We start from the raw sequence: 22,055 nt of genomic DNA, 5'->3' as shown, positions 1-22,055 counted from the left end.
GACTACATCACCCTTCCTCCGTGTCAAGGTAAACGGGCCCTACCAGGGACAATTGATTGGAGACAAGCAGATGAGCATCTTACATCTGATGTGCTAATGAAATATTGTGAAGAGCTCACAGAAGCTGTTAGCTCTGCGCAAAAGCGTGTCCCAGAAACGTGGACTTTACCGCAAAAGAGGGAACACACTATTGTGCCAGGACAATGGGTAATGGTCAAAAACCACACAGCTGGTCCGTTAGAGGCAAAATGGAAAGGTCCAAGTCCTCTTAGTGACTGATTCGTCAGTGTTGTGTCAGGGACTCAAGACATGGACACGTCTCACACTGTAAAGTGGTATTACTGCCTAAATAGGGTCAACTTGGGTGGCTCTGAGAAGAGAACTTTGAGAGGATCAGATGGCGTTTAGGCCAAGGGGGTCAAACTCGAAGTGAAGACTCCCTTTCCCCCAACATTCGATTAGTGCTCCAGCCTCTTCTCAGTGGACAGGTCCCAAGTTGGGCAGGGAGAGAGATGGTAACCCATTACAGTGGTAATAAAATTAAAAAAAAAAAATATCTTGCAAAAGTCCATGTTAAATCCCTGAGAGAGAGAGAAGGAAAAAAAACTAAGTTGTTTTCCAAGTCTGTCACAAGATACTTTCACATTTGTATTTTGCAGGAAAAACCGAGTGAGGCGTATCTGAAGTTGGTGCGGGTGCTATGAGAGAGCCAAGAGACTACTGTTGGATACATTGGGTTCCCTCTGATTCCCAGTTGGCCCCATTCTGCACCTCAACGTTGTTTGAGGTCTGTGCGTGCTGTGCTGAAGCAAGACCCATCCTTCCTCGCCATCATCACAACACAAGCATCTGCCTTTGATTCTATACTTCAAACAGAGACTTCAGACAGTATCACTGATTACAAATTAATCACAGTAACTGGTTTCACATTGTACAATAAGGCATACATGGCCACTGGGCCTAGAGGTTGTTTGATCAGATATTTTAAGGAGACTAAGTCTCCTGTAAAACCTGTAACTTGTTCAGTTCATGCTTTAACAACTTATGCACTTCCCACAGTTTAAATCCAAGAGTTAGAGACATATCAGTTAAATTCTCATATTTAGATTAAGACTTTCCTAAAGACACATCAGAAAAATCTTTACTATTTTGGTCATCATTCAGGTTCTGTGCTTACAGGTACTGATACGCTTAGTAAGGGGTGGAAAATGCTTAAAATATATCATGGGGAAGTTGAGATTTGGGATACTTTTACTCAGAATAACTTCTGATGATAAGGGAAACACTTTCCAAACTTTGTTTACATTAACTCAGAACACTCTGTTCCCAGGCTGCAAGGTTTGCATTCCTCATCCAGTGAGTGTCTCTACTGGCATCTACTGGGTTTCCTGATGTTCTTTGTCTTTCTGATGTTCGCTGTTGCTGCCTGTGTATCTCTAAGAGCATGACACAGGCCCAAGTAGCAGAAGCCACAATTTTCCCAACTCCGGTTTATGGAGTAATGCCTACATTTAATCTGATTTTACGTTTAATCTAACATGCTTGGTATGCGGATAAATGGGTGCGACCTATCCCTCTTTTAAGATATGTACATGGATAATAACCGGGCCAGTGGTTATAGTACGTAGAATAATATAAAAAGGTTTAATCTTGCTTAATGGAGGGTCATCCAAAGGGGGGAATTGTGAAATATTTTCCTTATTTTCCATGATTATGATTCAATCGTTTAAGATCAGATCAATGTGATTTTTGCTTTCTCATGGTCTCATAATGTTTTTGGGTTTCTGTCCTTGATTATGTTCTTGTCAAGGTGTTTTGTCTTTTGACTTATGTTTCCTTAACTAGCCTTGGGTATGTTGCTTGGACATACATATGAATATAACAGCCAACTGTATCTAACTTATGTTTAGTCTAAGTTTAAGACTATGAAACGCTGAAGTGCCCAGCATTTTGATCATCCAGAAAAGATTTACATCAGTTCGCTGGAATTTTTGTCCACTCCTCCATGCAATATTCTTTCAGTTGCAAGAGGTTTGAGGGTTTTCTTGCATGTGCTGCCCGTTTCAAATCTGCCCACAAAATTTCAATGGGATTCAAATCCAGGCTTTACTAGGTCATTTCATAAATCTCCATTTCTTCTTTTTGAGCCATTCCTTGGTGGATTTGCTAGTGTGCTTAGGATCATTATCCTGTTTGTGGCCTGTTTGTGGTGCACAGGAAACAAAGACTGCTGCGGTGGCGCTGAAGAGACCGCTCCGCTTCAGTGCCACCAATGTTTTGGACGGCCGGAGAGCACACTGCGGCGGGGCGGGGCCGCCGACACACCCACGGCTCGTGAATGATGCACCGCAAGGAAGAATTCCACCATCCAGCAGGCGAAGGGAGAGTATAAAAAGGCGATATTCCACTCGCAAGGGAGAGAGAAGTATCTCCGTGCATGTGCGCAAGTCTCTGACATGTTTTAGGCGATTTTTGCAACGAGTGCATGTCTGCTAATCGTTGCTGTATGTTTTTTTTTGGTTTTAGGTGACTCCGACGCGAGTGAAGTCTCCGCCCCCGGCTGTAACCGCAGACGGCTGAGACCCTCACCGCCCGATCGCACTTCAATACACACACACGTGCACCCGCACTCCCCTCACAGACGTCTTAAATAAAGATTTCTCCATGAATAACACTAAAACGGCCTCCTTGTGTGTCTGTGCTCTGCCCACCGCTGGCTAAATTCCCTACAGTACATTGGTGGAGGATGCAGGCATTGAGCGCAGACACACCCACTTAAATACACAAATACTCGCCCAAAGCTTGCGAGTTGCTACCCAGGAGCTGCTGGCCCTGAGAGTGGCCCTGCCATTCCGGGACCCTGGCCAAGAAGCCCAGCACCTTCTCCCCCGCCTGACTCCAGAAGACGACATCAAGACCTACCTCGAGACCTTCGAACGTGTCGCCCACCGAGAAGGCTGGGGCATGGAAGCCTGGCCGCACATCCTCGGTCCTTTGCTCTCCAGAGAAGCCAGCACCGCATACTACGCCCTCTCTCCGGAGGACATGGCGGACTACGGAGAGGTAAAGAAAAAATTCCTGCCATAGTATGGACGAACTTCCCACCAAGCGGCAGCGGCGTTCCACCGGTGGAGCTACCGGCCGGGGGCCCAGCCCCATGGTCAAATGAACAGCCTCCTGGTGGCTTCACGGTGGCTCCACCGAGGTGGCAGAAAGGTGGCCATGGACCGGTTCCTAAGAGCTCTGCCACCCCCAGAGCGCCGAGCCGTGGGAATACATGCGCCCGGAACCCCCAAGGAGCTGCTAACTGCCCTAGAACTCGCCCTGCCCCTCTTGGAGTTCGGCCGGGATGGGCAGTGACCCCATAGCCCGCCCAGAAGGGGGCCGTAACATCGGCCCGACTGCCAGCACGCTGCCGAAGGAAAAGAGGTCATCCGAAACCGCCCCACCTATGGGACACCCCAGGAGGAGGCCAGTCCAATCAAACCGGATCAGGGACGCCGAAGGAGGGTCAAGACTCCGGGCCGGCCGAAGGGGGCTGACACACTCCGGTACCCACTGAAACCACCCCAGCACAGGAAGGAGGCCTCAGCCTGGCCGGCCTACAAGGAGAACGCCCCGGCCGAAGGTAAGTCACACACACCTCCTAACCCATTCTCGTCTGTATTTCTTCAGGTGAGCCAGCAGGGGAACTTCAGCCTGGAGCAGAAAGAGGACGACTGCCTGAAGCATTGCCGGGCCCAGGTGTGGCAGATTGAGGGGTCGACCAAAACCCAGAACACAGGCTACCCACCTCCTACTTTTTAGTCAGGGGAGGCCTGCTATACCACCGAACCCAGCGCAGAGGGGAAAACATGGACCTCCTGGTAGTCCCCAAGACCCGAACCCAAACGGTGATGCTCCTGGCCCATAATAATCTGCTCGGGGGCCACCTGGGGGCCCGAAACACCGCGGAAAAACTGAAGGACCGCTTCAGCTGGCTGGGGATGGTTGCAGAGGTCCGGGCCTTTTGTAAACGGTGCCCTTAGTGTCAGCGTACTGCCCCCAGGAAGCCCCCCGCCGGTGCCCCTGATCCCTCTTCCCATCATCGGCGTCCCCTTCGAAAGGATCGGCATGGACCTCGTAGGGCTGCTCCCTAAGTCCGCCCGGGGCCACAAGTACATACTCATCATCTTGGACTACGCCACCCGGTAGCCCGAGGCAGTGCCACAACGCAAAGCCATCTCCCGCAACATCGCCAGAGAACTGGTACTCCTGTTCAGTCATGTGGGGATCCCAAAGGACATTCTGACATTCTGCCTTTTGTGTCCAAGCAGACCGCAGACGGCTGAGACCCTCACCGCCCGATCGCACTTCAATACACACACACGTGCACCCGCACTCCCCTCACAGACCGTCTTAAATAAAGATTTCTCCATGAATAACACTAAAACGGCCTCCTGAGTGTCTGTGCTCCACCCACCCCTGGCTAAATTCCCTACATGTTGAAATGTCCACTTTTGGACAGATGGCCTCACATTATCTTCAAGCACTCTTTGATATAATGCAGAATTTATAGTTGAATCAATGAATGCAAGCTGTCCCCCTGAGGCAGCTAAGCAACCCTGAACTATAACATTTCCACAACCGTGCTTCAATTAAATTCAATTTAATTTTATTTGTATAGCGCTTTTTACAATGGACATTGTCTCAAAGCAGCTTTACAGAAACATATAAACACGCTATACAGATTTTAAATGTGTGAATTTATCCCAATTGAGCAAGCTGGTGGCGATGGTGGCAAGGAAAACTCCATAAGGTGTTAAGAGGAAGAAACCTTGAGAGGCACCAGACTCAGAAGGGAACCCATCCTCATCTGGGTAACAACAGATGTGTAAAAAAGTTCATGATGGTTTTATATGAAGTCTGTTTGGCCTTAGAAGCAGCCGTATACCCAGCAATCTGGAATTGGAGTAGATGAGAGCTCCATCCAGAAGTAGGACATCCGAAACGGATCAGGCAGGTCCTGAGAGCAGAAAGGATCAGGATCTCTAGTATCTCCATAAAATCGTGTGTGGCTCGACAGAAGGAGAGAGGGAGAGAAGAGATTGTTAGGACTGTGCTTAGCGTAACAGAAAGTCTAGTCATGGTAGGCTTGAGTAAAAAATACGTTTTAAGCCTAGACTTAAACACTGAGACTGTGTCTGAGTCCCAAACACTAATTGGAAGGCTATTCTATAACTGTGGGGCCCTGCTTTAGCCTTTGCTATTTGAGGTATTGTCAAATAGCCTGCATTTTTTGATCTAATTAGGTGTGGTGGATCATAGAAAACCAAAAGTTTGCTTAGATACTGTGGCACAAGACTGTTTAGTGCTTTATAAGTTAATAATAGTATTTTATAATCAATGCGAGATTTCACTGGGAGCCAATGCAGTGTTGATAAGATCGGGGTGATGTGGTCGTATCTTCTGGTTCTAGTAAGGACTCTAGCAGCTGCATTCTGGACTAACTGGAGTTTGTTTATGCACCTACTGGAACATCCAGACAGTATGGCATTACAGTAATCTAGTCTAGAGATGACGAAAGCATGAACTAATATTTCTGCATCATGTAGTGACAATATATTTCTTATCGTAGAAATATTTCTGAGATAAAAGAAGGCTATCCTAGTAATATTATCTACATGAACATCAAATGATAGACTGGGGTCAATAATTACTCTAAGGTCTTTTACTGCTGTACATGACGAAACGGAATGTCCATCCAGAGTTACTGTGTGATCAGAAAGCTTACTTCTAGCTACCCATGGTCCTAGTACAAGTACTTCTGTCTTATCAGAATTAAGTAAAAAGAAGTTAATAAGCATCCAACATCTAATGCCCTTTACACATTCCTCAACTTTACTAAGCTGCTGTCTGTCCTCTGGATTTGCTGAAACATACAACTGTGTATCATCAGCATAACAGTAGAAGCTAATTCCATGTTTACGAATAATTTGACCCAGAGGTAGCATATATAAAGTAAAAAGCAGTGGGCCTAAAACAGAACCTTGTGGAACAACACATTTAAGCTCGGTATGCGTGGAGAAGTCACCATTTACATCTACGTACTGATACCGATCGATCAAGTAAGACCTGAGCCAGGAGAGGCCTGTTCCCTTAATGCCAACAACATTTTCTAATCTATCAAGGAGAATAGTATGATCTATAGTATCAGAAGCTACACTAAGGTCGAGTAATACAAGCAACGAGACACAACCCTGATCAGAGGCCAGCAGTAAGTCGTTTACTACTTTAATTAATGCCGTCTCTGTGCTATGATGAGGTCTAAATCCAAAAAGATACATTTCATGAATGTTGTTCCTATGTAAGTACGAGCATAACTGCTGTGCTACAATCTTTTCTAAGATCTTGGAGAAAAAGGGGAGATTTGATATAGGTCTATAGCTGGACAGTTGAGGGGTCAAGGTCAGGTTTTTTAAGCAGGGGTTTAATAACTGTTAATTTAAATGATTTAGGTACATATCCAGTGCTAAGGGAAGAATTGATTATATTTAAAAGCAGTTCAATTACTCCTGGACAAATCTGTTTAAAGAAACATGTAGGTACAGGATCTGATATGCAAATTGATGATTTCACTGAAGAGATTAATGAAGCTAGTTCGGTCTCTCTAAGGGGAGTAAAACATTCTAATCATTGATCTGATATTGCTATATTATCTTCTACAGGGTTAGTTATAAAACTGCCTGGTTTTAATTTAACAGCCTGAATTTCACATCTAATATTTTGAACTTTACCGATGAAAATTTTCATGAAATCTTCACTGCTATGTAATGATTGTGTGCTTCTTTCTGTGGTGGTTTTATTCACAGTTAATTTTGCTACCGTGTTGAACAGAAATCTCAAATTGTTTTTGTTATCTCCTATTAAGGTGGAGAGATAGACTTTTCTAGCATCACTAAGAGATTTTCTATAGTTCAGTAGGCTCTCCTTCCATGCTGTTTGAAATACTACCAATTTGGTTTGATGCCATTTACGTTCTGATTGTCGAGTGGTCCGTTTTAAGGTACGCGTTTGATCTTTATACCAGGGTGCTAGCTTTTTCTCTCTAATTAATTTTCTTTTGAGTGGAGCCACTCTATCTAGCGTGTAGCTGAGCGTTGACTAAGCAATCAGTCGCCTGATCGAGTTCCCTGGGATCAGACGGTGATCCAAATCTAATTGATGTCTCTGGGAGGTTATTGATGAAGCTCAGTGCAGTAGCTGATGTGAAAGTACGTTTTACGCGGTAGCGTGGTGAGGTGCAAATATTATGTTCAATACGTATTATGAACGAGATAAGATAATGGTCCAAGACAACTTCAATCTGTGGAAAAATGTCAATATTTTCTATATTTAATCCATATGTTAGTATGAGGTCAAGAGTGTGACCACCATACCGAGTAGGTCTGATTACATTCTGATTGACCCCTACTGAATCTAAGATGGACAAAACCGCTGTTCTCAGAGGGTCTTCCGGGTTATCAAAATTAATATTAAAATCATCAATGATTAATGCTTTATCTACAGAAACAACCAGGCCTGAGATAAAATCTGCAAATTCACTAAGGAATTCAGTATATGGCCCTGGGGGTATGTAAATAATAATTAGCGTAATTGACATTTTTTGTGGCTACATCAGTTATACTGGTATAAAGAATTTCAAAAGTGTTGAATTTATGATTAGGTTTTTGTGGGACACCTAGATTTTGACTCCTCCTCTACCAGTTAAACGAGGCTGATGTATATAACTGTATCCAGGAGGACTGGCTTCATTTAATGCTATATACTTGTTTGTTTTAATCCAAGTTTCCATTAAACACATTATGTTGCATTCCTGATCAGTAATGATTTCGTTAACAATAAGAGCCTTAGACGTAAGAGATCTAACATTTAATAGTCCTAGCTTCAGATCAAAGGTGCTGGATGTGCATTCGGTATGATCTAATTTTATGTTAATTAAGTTACTAAAACAAACTTTCCGAAATTTTCGATGTATTTGTATAGCTCGGGTGACAGACACAGTCTCTATAGAATGTACTACAAGTGCTAAACCATTAATTGAACATTGATTTTGATAAATGTTATTGATGGAAGATGTACTTACAGTAGGAAGTCACTTGGTGTGTAGCGTCTTGGAGATGTCTGACAGGAGTTCCGTTCCAAGGCTCCTGGGGTGCAGGCCATCAGGACGAAACAACCTAGGACGCTCCCAGAACAGATTCCAATTATTAACAAACAGCAGATTCTGTTCATTACACCAAGAAACTAACCAGTGATTCAAAGCGAGAAGTCTACTGAACTTTTCAACTCCATGTCTGTATGAGGGAAGAGGTCCCGAGACGATGATCTTCGTGGCGGGTGATCTGCCTCGTACCGTCTCGATCAGGCTGGCGAAGTCCCTCTTCAGAACCTCCGTCTGCCGCAGCCTGATGTCATTCGCCCCCGCGTTCAGCACGACCGCAATGCTCTTGTCCTTCTTCAGGATCCCAGGTACCTGCGCAGCGACATCAAGGACACGAGCACCAGAAAAACAATGTGTGTGCACCTTACCCTTAGTTGAAGCGGCGCGGACGTTTCGCACAATGGAGTCCCCGACGATCACAACGTTTGGTCTGGTCTGACGGAGAGGGGCGAAGTGGTTCCTGGTTGGGATCTCGAACACGTTGTAAAGAAGTAACTGGACTGGACCATATTAGTCACAGCGATGTGTCAAATAACGTTCCAGCTACATAACTATGTGATTCCTATATTCCTTGTGGTGAGGTTATAGCTTATAGTACATTTCTTGAATGTAGCAAGTACGCCCCAATGGCCATGGTCGGGAATCAGATCATTTAATCCTTTCAATCACAACTCAAGAATATATGAGCGGCTTCTTACCTGTCTCCCGTGACAATTCTTCAGCCTCAGCTCCACCTTTATTTCTAACATATCTCACTCCTTTGGTCAGGGGTGGATATGCGATTATCGAGCCATTCCTTTATGGACAGCAAGCAAATTTGTTTACTTTGAAACCCATATAGGACTGACTTTCATTCCCTGCCTTCAGATTCAAATGTTTTTAATCGAAATTGTATTGGTTTTGATGGAAGCAATTAAAACAATGCAGTTATAATGGTATTTGCTGTGGAATTTCTATTCGACCCATCATCTCAACATGTACTCATAAGACACACCTGTGCCTCAAGTAACATCAAGCAACAATCAGCAACACATTTATATAATTTATTCATCAGCATATACTAAGCTAATACATAACCATTAAGCTAAATAATTATTTTGTAGTCTTTCCAACAAATTCATATGCAGAACAAAAAAATTTTCTTCATAAATATTATCAATCCATAAATTATGAATTAACCATATAAATTAATAAATTAATGTAACCAAAGGGGAAAAAAGCCTTATTCTTCAAAAAGTACACGTGTCTCATCGTCGTCTTCGTCATGTTGTTGCTGCTGTGAAGCCTGTCTCTGGTCCTGCTGCAAATGAAAAGTTTTAGTTTTATCTTAGTTTTACAGAAACTACATATTAGGGTAGATACTACGCTTACAATTTTTTTAAGGAGCCCTAATTACAAAAACCTAAGAGCAAAATCTAAATTTTAGATGTACAGTTGAAGTTTAGTGTTTGTGTTTAAAAAAATAAAATAAAACAGATAATTCCGGTCCTTGATTATGATTGGTTGAGCTACGTTCAAAGCCATTGCAAATTACTCTACAAACATACACTTGTGACCTCATTACATCAGTATTATTGCGCCACTGCATCTGTGTGTTGCTAAATTAATGGCGATATCCAGATAAATGATAATAATCACCATACAATCTTTAAGCATGCCTTCAAATGCATCTTTGTTGCTGCACCTGTGTTGCTGCACTCTTTGTTGAATTGTTTCTGAAGAACTACATTGCTTGAAAAAATTTATCAATATGATTATAGTTTTTGTTGCTGTATGTTTATTTTATGAATAAAATAAATATTAAAACAATTTAACGAACAACATTGAGGTGAAGAACCACCCAACACAAAGCAGAGTTTAATGTACACCTAGCCGTGGATTACCCCGCTTATACCATGGTCTTACCAATGTATTAGGAACAGAAAGAACTTGCTTGGGCTGCGCGATAACTATGCATTTTCTTCAGGAAATGCACTTTTTTAGTTCAATCAAATCAGTTATGCACTATATGGCCAAAAGTAGACACCCGACCATAACACCCATATGAGGGTCTTCCTGAAACTGTTGCCACAAAGTTGTAAGCATACAATTTTCTAGAATGTCTTTGTATGCTATGGGCACAAATTTGCATAGCTACATTCTAAAATCTAGTGGAAAGTTTTCTCAGAAGAGTGGAGGCTGATAGAGCAGCAAAGGGGGAGCAACTCTACATAATATTACCCATGGTTTTGGAATGGGATATTTAATGGGGTGTTCACATTATTTTGGCCATAAAGTGCATTTCACAACAATCTAATGAGAAATTTAATAAGACCTGCAGGCAAGGCCAATAGGTCAACTGTACAGTAGACATAAAAATAATACCAACAATATTTGTACAACACCAGGGATTTCTGCAGTTCTCACAGGAGCAAATCTCAAATAATTAAGTCGATACAGTTGTGAACAGTGTAAAGAGTTAAAACCGGGATCAGAGTAAAGGTACCCTTTGAACTGAATACTGTTTGATCATTGCAAGCCAACCTCAAAGTCCATCAGGAGGATTTGTTCACAAACAAACAGAATACACACTGATGCTTCTCAGAGACACAGAGAGCAGGTAAGTAAAACAAAATTACTAAAACCTTACAGCAATATTACATATGCTTTATAATTATTATATTACATGCTTTATTTTTAAAAAAGGAAAGAAAAAGCAAAAACTGCCTTTATTTTTCTTTTCCAATTCAAGAAATCATTTCCAAAGGATGTGGATTCTTTTAGTCATAGCAACAACCTTTCTCCTAAATGCTCCAGCTTTGGGTGGAGTGAAGGACCTCAGTTCACACTTCAGCTTCTACGAGCAAAGTACTGCAATGACTCTTAATCCACAGAAAATTCCCCAGGGTGGTGACAACCTACAGATGGAGTCTGTGTCTCCAAACTTCCATCAGGACAACACGGTCACCAAAGATTTGCCACTAGAGGGCTTGGAAGAGGACGATTACATTGATTTTGATAAGATATTGGCAGAAGGAGATGATGACTACACTGAAGGTGATGCAATAGATGAAATCACCACACCTGAGCCAGACCTTGACTTTGTCTCAGAGCTTTCTGACCCGAAATTGTGCCGAGCATGTCTCTTGAGACTCTTTCATGGTCGAACACGGCTGCAGCGCATTAATGTGGTCAATGCCTTTTTTGGATTTCGCCTCTATCGAAGCCTCCGCAGCCAAGTGAACCAAACAGATAATGTCCTGCTGGCACCTGCTGGAATCTCCATTACCATGGGAATGATTGCACTTGCTGTTGGTTCTACCACACACAAGCAGCTCTACCAAGCATTAGGCTTTGCTGAATTTGTCAATGCGAGCATTCACTATAATGATTCCACTGTGCACAAGCTTTTTAGCAAACTTACACATCGACTCTTCAGACGAAACTTTGGCTACACTTTGCGATCTGTCAATGACTTTTACATCAAGCATACTGTTGTCATGACAGAGGGCTTCTGTAGTCAGGCAAAGACATATTATTTTGCTGACCCTCAATCTGTGGATTTTAGTGACCCATCTTTCCTTGTGAAAGCCAACCAGCGCATTCAGAAGATGACCAAAGGGCTGATCAAGGAACCACTTAAAAGTGTTGACCCCAACATGGTGATGATACTTCTAAACTACCTGTACTTTAAAGGTGAACACCAAAACCCCTTATGCATGAAAATAATGAAAAAACAAACAAACAAAAAATAGAAAGTGATAGAACAGACACAGATGTTCTGAGGGAGAGCATTCAATAGTTTGGAGGCTATGGGTCTAAAACATCTGTCCCCTATCAATTGCCTGAGCTGGGGTGTAAAGCTACATGAGATCAGAGAGTACAATTTCTGTAGATGCCATTTTCATCAAAATTCTAAATGGGCTTTTGGCATAACAATCACAGTACAGCATGATGTAATTGAATTGTAATTGTACTCATGATTGCTTTTGTTTAAATTATTAATAGTAAGTTTAAAAATCTAAGCCTTGCATTTAATAGACTAACTAACTGAGAAATAAGTGTAGTTCTCATCTAACATACAGGGACATGGGAGCAGAAGTTTCCAGAGGAGCTGACCCATTACCGTAACTTCCGTGTGAATGAAAAGCACCAAGTTCGTGTGCCCATGATGCAGAATAAGGGTACTTACCTGGCTGCAGCTGACCATGAGCTGAACTGTGATGTCCTACAGCTGCCCTACAAAGGCAACATAAGCATGCTCATTGCTGTGCCACAGAAACTCTCTGGTATGAAAATCCTTGAACAAGAGGTCTCACCTACTGTCATTAACAAGTGGCTCAACAATATGACCAACAGGTATGGTATCAATGAAACTGTCATCAGTGGATCTGGTTAAGACAGATATTACTGAATGATAATGAATCTTAAAACAGAATTCCATTCATCATTTAGTTAACTCCTGGCATCAAAACCATATTGAAAAGAAGCATTTGTTTTACCACAAGTAAAAGTTTATTCTTCAGAAAATTTCTGAAAAAGACAACAATTTTGCCATTGGGTTTCTGTTAGAACGCGTGAGGTGGTGTTCCCACGGTTTAAGTTGGAGCAGAGCTATGATCTGGTCAACCACTTGAAGCAGCTGGGTCTAACAGAGCTCTTCACAGAAAAGGGTGACTTCTCTCCTTTGGCTTCTGAGAAAGTCTCTGTCAACTGGGTAAGACAAGATCTTGTGCTAAAAAGAAACCCTAAATAGATTTGTATAGCTCTATTGAGCTACCCCGTTGTCTGTAAGAATTATGTCAAATTAGCTTTGGTTATTTGGGGTATATTAATATCAAGATCAAGTTTTACATAATTCCCATTTGTTGTCTCACTTTTTTAGTTTAAGCACCAGAGTGCCATCACAGTAAATGAGGAGGGCACTGAAGGAGCAGCACTGACCCATGTGGGTTTCATGCCTCTGTCAACACAAACACGCTTCATTGTGGACCGGCCGTTTCTCTTTTTTATCTACGAACACCGCACCGACTGCCTCATCTTTATGGGACGGGTTGCAGACCCATCAAAGAGTTAATTTTCTATACACATACAGCAAGGCTTTAAAGGTATTATAAACTAAGCATTGTAATAAGTGCACTGCAGTGGTATTTCACTAATGTCATTAATGCAGAGTCAGCAAAGCTAGAGTTTTGACAGTCTCAGTAGCACTCAGCAGTATTATGGTAAATAATAAATGGTATAATTAATATTAATTTCTACTTTTTAAGTAAGTATGAAACACATCAAAATGTTACATTAAAACATTTAAAGCATTATAACATTTTTGTGGTTTTTGTTCATGGGGCTGAGGGTGGGGTTATAAACATACAAAACACAGCAGGTCAAATTCAACTACACAAATTGAGTAAATAACTACAGTGCCCTCCACTAATCTTGGCACCCTTGGTAAATATAAGCAAAGAAGGCTCTGAAAAATTGTCTTGATTATTTAACCTTTTGATCTTTTTTTTTTTAATTCACAAAAATACTCTGTTGTCATGGATATCAAACAATTGCAAACAGGTTCATCAAAAAAATGCTTTGTTAAATATAAGTGTGCAACAATTATTGTCCCCAATTATTATTACACCCTTTTAGTCAATACTTTGTGCTACCTCCCTTTGCCAAGATAACAGCTCTGAGTCTTCTCCTATAATGCCTGATGAAGTTGGAGAATACATGGAAAGGGATCTGAGACCATTCCTCCATACAGAATCTCTCCAGATCCTTTAAATTTCAAGGTCCATGCTGGTGGACTCTCCTCTTCAGTTCATCCCACAGATTTTCTATGGGTTTCAAATGAGGGGACTGGGATGGCCATGGTAGGACCTTGATTTCGTGGTCAATAAACCATTTTGTGTTGATTTTGATGTATGTTTTGGATCATTGTCCAAGATCCAACCATGGCCCATTTTATGCTTTCTGGCAGAGGCAGTCAGGTTTTCATTTAATATCTGTTAATATTTGATGGAGTCTATGTTAGCATGTATCCTAACAAAATGTCCAGGTCCTCAGGCAGAAAAACAGCCCCAAAACATTAAAGAGCCACCACCATATTTATCCGTGGGCATGAGGTACTTTTCCATATGGCTACCTCTCTGTGTGCGCCAAAACCACCTCTGGTGTTTATAAACAAAAAGCTTTATTTTGGTTTTATCTGACCATAGAAGCCGATCCCATTTGAAGTTCCAGTAGTGGCTGGCAAACTGAAGATGTTCGAGATGTTGATTCATAACATTTGCAGTTGACTGGAACTCCCAGATGGTGGAAATGTGCATTTTCAATATTTGTGCTATTTTCTTATAGCCACTTCCCATTTTGTGAAGCTCAACAACCTTTTGCCACACATCACAGCTATATTCCTTTGTCTTACCCATTGTTATGAATGACTAAGGGAATTTGGCCTATATGTTACCTCATATTTATACCCCTGTGAAACAGGAAGTCATGGTTGAACAATTCACTGTTAATAGTCATAATTATTGCACACCTATATTTAACTTTTTTTTTTTTTTGATAAACCTGTGTTGTGTTTGCAATTGTTTGATATCCATGAGAGCAGAGTATGTTTGTGATTTTTTTAACAAAAGATCAAAAGGTTAAACTATAAAGACAATTTTTCATAATCGTTTACCAAGACGTTTACCAAGGGTGCCAATATTAGTGAAGGGCACTGTATTATATTCAACTATGTTTAAACTTTCTGCCAAGATGGTCCTTCCATAAGTGCTTTTATCATTCATTAAAGTAAACTAGAATTACAAGTAGAAATAGATATTTAAGGAAAGCATTTCCCCACATTGACGCCCTACATATCCTGATAGTTAAAATAGAAAATGAAATAGCCATAAAATACATTTATTTTTGTACATAAAATGTATTTAGGGAAGCAACTGATTCTTGCCAAAGCGCACACCTGTATCCAGTGTCTCTGTAGTATTCATTGGCATAGTACAGTGATGCTTGAAAGTTTGTTAGAATTTTCTATATGTCTGTATAAGTATGACCTAATACATCAGTTTGTGAAAGTCTAGGATTAGTAGTTAATTTGAAGGTGAAATTAGAGTCCAGTGTTTTCAATCAAAGGGATGACAATTGGGTGTGAGTAAGCATCCTGTTTTATTTAAACAATAGGGATCTACCAAACTCTGATCTTCACAACACTTGTTTGTGGAAGTGTATCATGGCATGAACAAATGAGCTTTCTGAGGATGTCAGAAAAAGAGTTGTTGATGCTCATCAGGCTGGAAAAGGTTACAAAACCATCTCTAAAGAGTTTGGACTCCACCAATCCAGAGTCAAACAGATTGTGTACAAATGGAGTAAATTCAAGACCACTGTTACCCTTCCCAGGAGTGGAGACCAATAAAGATCACTCCAAGAGCAAGATGTGTAATAGTCTGTGAGGTCACAAAGGAACCCAGGGTAACTTCTAAGAAACTAAAGGCCTCTCTCACATTGGCTAATGTTAATGTTCACGAGTCCACCATCAGGAGAACACTGAACAACAATGGTGTTGTTGAACAACATGGCAGGGTTGCAAGGACAAAGCCACTGCTCTCCAAAAAGAACATTGCTGCCCATCTGCACTTCAAAGATCACATAGACTGTTCAAAGATCGCTATTGGAAAAATGTTTTGTGGATGGAGGAGACCAAAATAAAACTTTTTGGTTTACATGTGAACTGTTATGTTTGGAAAAAGGAAAACATACCATTCCAGCATAAGAACCTTATCCCATCTGTAAAACATGGTGGTAGTTTGGGCTGGTTTTGCTGCATCTGGGCCAGGATGGCTTGCAATCACTGTTGGAACAATGAATTCTGAATTATATCTATGAATTCTGAAGTAAAATGTCAGGACATCTGGCCGTGAACTGAATCTCAAGAGAAAGTGGTAAATGCAGCAAGACAACTACCCTAAGCATACAAGTCATTTCACAAAAAATAGTTAAAGAAGAATGAAATGTTAATGTTAATGATGTTTTTGTATTGGCCTTAATCCAAAAGAGATGTTGTGGAAGGACCTGAAGCAAGCAGTTCATGTGAGGAAACTCACAAACATCCCAGAGTTGAAGCTGTTCTGTACTGAGGAAGTTCCCCCAAGCCGTGCAGGACTGATCAACAGTTGCCAGAAATGTTTAGATGTAATTATTGCTGCACAAGGGGTCACACCAGATACTGCAAGCAAAGGTTCACATAATTTTGCCACTCACTGACATGCAGTATTGGATCTGCATTGGTTTGAGTATTTGAGAAACTGTCTGTGAACGAGAGTCTCAGATTCTTCTTCTTGGCTGACAGCAGTGGAACCTAATGTGGTCTTCTGCTGTTGTAGCTTATCCACCTCAAGGTTTGATGTGTTGTGCATTCTGAAATGCTTTTCTACTCATCACAGTTGTAAAGAGTGATTATATAAGTATTATAATATTATACATATTTGGCTTTGAGATAAATAAAGACAATAGATCAGAATTTCAGATTTAATTTCCTTATATTTAGATCTAGATGTGTTAAACAACATAACATGATACCTTTTGTTTGAACCCACCCATTTTGACCAAGTGACCAAAACATGTGACTGACAGGTGTTTCTTGTTGCCCAAGTCTGCCCTGATAGTTTCTTTGTTTAATCTGTTTATAGCTCTGAATATCTACTCTTGGATTGAGCCCTGGGTTTCATCTGTGAAGACTGCATTTGTTGTTAGAAAGGATAAATCAACATGAGCACCAGAGAGCTATCTATTGGAGAAAAGCAAGAGATAAAAAAAGAGGGAAAATCTATAAGAGCCATTGCACAACCACTGGGCATACCCCATACAGTGGAACTTGAAAGTGAACCCTTTTTATATATATATATTTCTGCATAAATATGACCCAAGCTGCATGTGAACAGTTCACACAAACTCTGCTGATGATTAAATTTACAGACGGACAACTAAAGTGGGCTTTACACAGCCAAGCTCCAAAAAGTACAAAAAAAGTAAATATGTTATTATAAAATAATAATTTCTTTCTGGTAAAGCTGGTGTCATGCAGGTTTGTTTTTTTTAAATAACGCGGTGTGAATACAGATCATGTGTTTGCTTGTATAAATTTGTTAAATGTGTTCAGCCTAAGGAGATGAGCTTCCCCAGATGAGTCTAGACTCTAATTCCTCCCAAGGTTTTTCCCCATACATACTTAACCATCTTAACTCTTCTCTGCTCACATGCTAACTAAATGCATTTGTGCTGAAACTACACTCTACTTTGTAAATATCACAATAATAAAAAGCTTTACTACCTTAAAAAAACTCTCTGAATATCAATTGATTGAGTTGGACAAACCAAAATAAATGGCTAAAAATTCAACAGTTAATTTTGTCTAAAATTTACATCTATTATTTAAGTTTATTTCACAAAAAGAAATTAGAATTTGACTAAAAAAATATATATTTAAGATATCCTTAATATTTAAGATTCCTTATATATCTGAGACCCATGAGGTGGTCTCATCTCCAGAGCTCCAGCACAAAGGCGACAAGACGGCCTCCCAAGCCAGGTACCTGCCTGAGGGCGACAAGACGGTCTCCCAAGCCAGGTACCTGTCTGAGGGCAACATCATTGCCAACAAAGCTCTGCTTACACCTGAGTCTGCTGACACAGCCAACCAAGATCTCCTCATGCCTGAAGCCGTCCTCACGACCAACCAAGGTATGCTCATGCTTGAGACTGACGACACGGCACACATTTTATAATACTGCAGCCTCCTACATGCACAAGAGGCAAGCTATGATTAGAGCAATCTGCAACAAATCTTGTTTCAAATGGCGTAAGCCCTACATTGAACGGCAGTTTGGACTGGCAACCAACTTCCTGTTTACACTTATATGCGTATGCCCAGTGTGCATAAATGGTCATATGACGTGTATTCGGTCGTGTAGTGTGGACGGAGATCGTTTCTGAAACAGCGGAAACGCAAGTGTGGACATTGATCGTTTTAATTTTAAAACGTTTTAAAACTAAAACGCACTAGTGTAAACAGGGCCTGAGGCCCATAAAATGGGTGAGGGACCACCACCACTACCACCACCAACTTGACTCACTCTGGATGAAGAGCTGGCACTGCAAGGGTGACCCGAGTCGATGGGATTCCAGGGGGCAGTTCATCAGAGTCAGCTACCTCCCATGATATAAGTGGCTTGGTAAAATGTAGGTATAACATATTAGTACTAATGACTTAGTTTTTTACGTTTCCAGTGAATATCCTTAAACACTCAATATGAAAATAAACACCACCACCATTTGAAAAAGGTATTTTGAAATAACACTTTACTGTCAGTGTTTCACTTGTGTATTATGCATGCTTTTTTGAATTATGTATTTGCCTAGTGATTATTATTCTGGTCATTTATTGTTGACTGGTAAAGCAATAAATACAAATGTCTTTTTCAATTACAGTAAATAAAGAAAAAATTAACCATACTTCATTATTTAATTAGAAATTATTTTGGCAGATCACATCTCTTAACACCCTGCCATCTCTTTGGTTCACTAGGAGTTCCTCTTGCCATCTTCATCCATGGTTCATCATGATTTATGGCCAGGGAACTGCACAAAATTGTGTAGCAACCGTTTGAGTGCAAGGCATACTTACTACTTTAATATTCAATTACTACTCTTACCGATACTACTTATCTGGTACTTTAACAGTATTCTTTCCGATACTTTGTGTTGTGTTTTTATGAAAAAAAGAAACAAATCAAGAATTGAGAAATAAACCTATTTTATAAAAAATAAAGCAATGTTAATTATTATACATCTATTTGTAAATGCACCAGTGTGAAGGCATTTTTTTAGTGTTTAAGATTTATATACTGTAGAAAAAAATACTCTAAAGATTTATATGTAGAGTATGTAGAGTACTTTGTAAAGTAACAAACAAAGCCTAAATGTTTACATACTGATTTATTTCTTTATTTGGAATTTTAAAAACAAGTAGAAAATATGTTGAATGCATAATTTTGTTTCACCCAAATGAAATCAACATAATTTCAACGTAAGCAAACCAATTAGGGCGCTTTTACATTTATTTTGAATGGCGTGAACAACATTGATTCAACGTTAATGAGCAAAAAGAAGTTTGATCAATGTGGGAGATGAACATTGTTTTGATGCCATGAGAGACCTTGATTATGCAATGATTATATGTCAGTGTTATTTGGAAAGGCTGCTAGCATACATTCCTGACATAGATGGGGAACCAGAGACGAGCTAGCTAGGCAAGGAAAACTTTGCATTTCTCTGTCTGCACATAATGCACTACTGAAAGATGCTTTGACAGACTGCTTGTGTTTCTGCCCTTATAAGCAAAAACCTTATTGCACTTGTGGCAACGAGCATTGTCTGCATCAAGTCTAGTGAAGTGTAACCACTCTTTTGAATGTTTGGTTCTCTCTGCCATCGTCAGTCTGTATATTAAGCGGGAGTTTTCCTGTTGTGCACGCGCTCACTGTTGCGTGTGACAAACAGCCAATGTGCACGAGAGATCTCACTTCTGGATTGTCAATTAAAAAAATGCAGACCAATGACTTAATATTATCGCCAATTTGAAATGGTTGGTGAGATAAAATGTGCAAGATAACGTTTATTTAGGAACAATAAATAGGAAATATATTTTCTTAATTTCTCCAGTACGTAACTGAAAGCAGAACCGATAGCATCAGAGCTTATCGATACTACAGTCTTTCATAATTTAGCACCAGACCAGTTTATTACCTATAAAATAAATAAATAAATAAATAAATAAATAAATACTATAAAATACTTTTATTAACCTATAAAGCACTAAATGGTCTCGCGCCACAATATCTAAGCGACCTTTTGGTTTTATATAATCCGCCACGCCTACTTAGATCAAAAGATGCAGGCTATTTGACAGTACCTCGAATAGTGAAGGCTACAGCAGGGGGAAGAGCTTTCTCTTATAGAGCCCCACAGTTATGGAACAGTCTTCCTATTAGTGTTCGGGACTCAGACACAGTCTCAGTGTTTAAGTCTAGGCTTAAAACGTATTTGTTTACTCAAGCCTACCCTGACTAGATTCTGTTCTACTACTTCGCAGTCATAATAATCTTTTTTCTCCCTCTCTCCTTTCGCCGAGCCCCACATGAATTTATGGAGATACTAGAGATCCAGATCCTTTCTGCCTCTGGATGGAGCTCAAATCTTCTCTAATTCCAGACTGCTGGGACTACGGCTGCTCCTAAGGCCATACAGACTTCATATAAATCCATAATGAACTTTTTCACACTATCTGTTGTTACCCAGATGAGGATGGGTTCCCTTCTGAGTCGGGTTCCTCTCAAGGTTTCTTCCTCTTAAAACATCTTAGGGAGTTTTTCCTTGCCACCGTCGCCACTCAGTGGCTTGCTCAGTTGGGATAAATTCGCACCTTTAATATCTGTATACCATGTTGATATTTCTGTAAAGCTGCTTTGAGACAATGTCTATTGTAAAAAGCGCTATACAAATAAAATTGAATTGAATTGAAATGGAATTGAATTTATTACCAGGTTTCTGTAGCCATCCTTAGATACAGCCTTTCTAAAATGCATACACACTAGACGTTAGAGTACCCAATGTATAGTGTAAATGTATAGGATGTCATTTGGGACACAACTTTAGTATTTACTCTCCGATGTGTGTTTTCGGAAGAGAAGTAATGAGTAAATGTACCCTGTGCCGCGAGCAGACCGACTAATCGATAATGAGATTCGTTAACAATGATTTTCATAATTGATTATTATTGATTAGTTGTTGCAGCTCTGGTTCACAGTAAACTTATCAACTCCCGCAAATATTCATCCAGACATGAAAAAGATTTCATATAATCTGTGCTTCCTCGTCCACTGGATATTCTTCAAAAGGACATGCTATGCTCCGTCAGCTCTATGAAACAAACTAATCCTGAAACATAACCTGCTGCGCACCAGGTTATGTTCAGGGAGTAAGTTGCTATGGCTACTTAGATACCCTAAAAGTTACCTCTATTTTTGGAACTGAAAGTTGAGGTTATCCGTTAACTCTGAGTAAACTTACCTAGGTAAGTCCATAACCTGCTTTCTGGAATACCCCCAGGTGCGTAGTTCATGCTCAGTACAAATTTACCAAGAAGTAGGTAGTGTTTATTGAACCAATCAGATAAGAGTAAATCGAGAGTCAACGAGAGCCTCATTTGATTGGCTACAAAAAGAAGATAGCTCTGCCTTCCCCCTCATGCTTGCAAAACTAAAGAGTGAGAGAATCGGGTCAGAACTGTAAGCGCAGCTAAAAGAAAGTCTGTACATATATGATTATTTCAGATAATGTTTTCCCTACGTACACAAGATATATAATATAGTTTGTATATTATGTAACTTTATTTTTGACAGGTCTAGGTCAAAGGTCATACTCATCATAATTAAATATAATGATGATGACATGTCAAAGGGTCAAAATCATCATAATTAAATATAATGATGATGACAGGTCAAAGGGTCATGATAATCACTTATAATTATGTTAAATCCGGTTCCCATGTATTCCAGATGTATTCCAGACACACGCACACACAAGTTGTTTCCTTTCCCATAGATTGTGATACGCTCATGAGTTAGTCCTAGGTCAAAAATGTCAATGATAATTATTGCTGCATGTTCAATCCTATAGCTTTCACACGCATATAACCACTGCCCCTCCCTGCTTAGGTTGTTAGTTGTTTTCCTGAGTTAGGCCTAGGTCAAAAAAGGTCAATGATAATTATTGATGCATGTTCATTCCTATAGATTTTCCTATAGCTCCGAAGCAATTC

At 40.4% G+C, this 22,055-nt stretch overlaps 1 protein-coding gene across 1 annotated transcript; it reads left to right on the top strand.

The window, feature by feature from the left end:
- The first annotated feature begins 10,713 nt into the window (after positions 1 to 10,713).
- Positions 10,714 to 13,503, top strand: serpind1 (serpin peptidase inhibitor, clade D (heparin cofactor), member 1). Its single transcript, XM_053624852.1, has 5 exons — positions 10,714 to 10,802; positions 10,935 to 11,878; positions 12,268 to 12,541; positions 12,755 to 12,899; positions 13,068 to 13,503. Exons 1-5 carry the CDS (start codon positions 10,777 to 10,779, stop codon positions 13,257 to 13,259), a joined length of 1,581 nt encoding a protein of 526 aa, XP_053480827.1. The 5' UTR covers positions 10,714 to 10,776; the 3' UTR covers positions 13,260 to 13,503.
- Positions 13,504 to 22,055: the final 8,552 nt, after the last annotated feature.

The sequence above is a fragment of the Ictalurus furcatus genome, chromosome 5 (genome assembly GCF_023375685.1).
Source record: "Ictalurus furcatus strain D&B chromosome 5, Billie_1.0, whole genome shotgun sequence".
In the NCBI taxonomy this organism is placed as follows: domain Eukaryota; kingdom Metazoa; phylum Chordata; class Actinopteri; order Siluriformes; family Ictaluridae; genus Ictalurus; species Ictalurus furcatus.
Note: the sequence above shows the minus strand (reverse complement) of the source record. Positions and strands in the feature narration are given on the sequence as shown.

Excerpts from the sequence above, each read along its gene's own strand:
- serpind1 (XM_053624852.1), top strand. The coding sequence starts at position 10,777 with ATGCTTCTCAGAGACACAGAGAGCAG. Across the intron at positions 11,879-12,267 it reads AAACTACCTGTACTTTAAAG|GGACATGGGAGCAGAAGTTT; the intron begins GTGAACACCAAA and ends TCTAACATACAG. Across the intron at positions 12,542-12,754 it reads CTCAACAATATGACCAACAG|AACGCGTGAGGTGGTGTTCC; the intron begins GTATGGTATCAA and ends GGTTTCTGTTAG.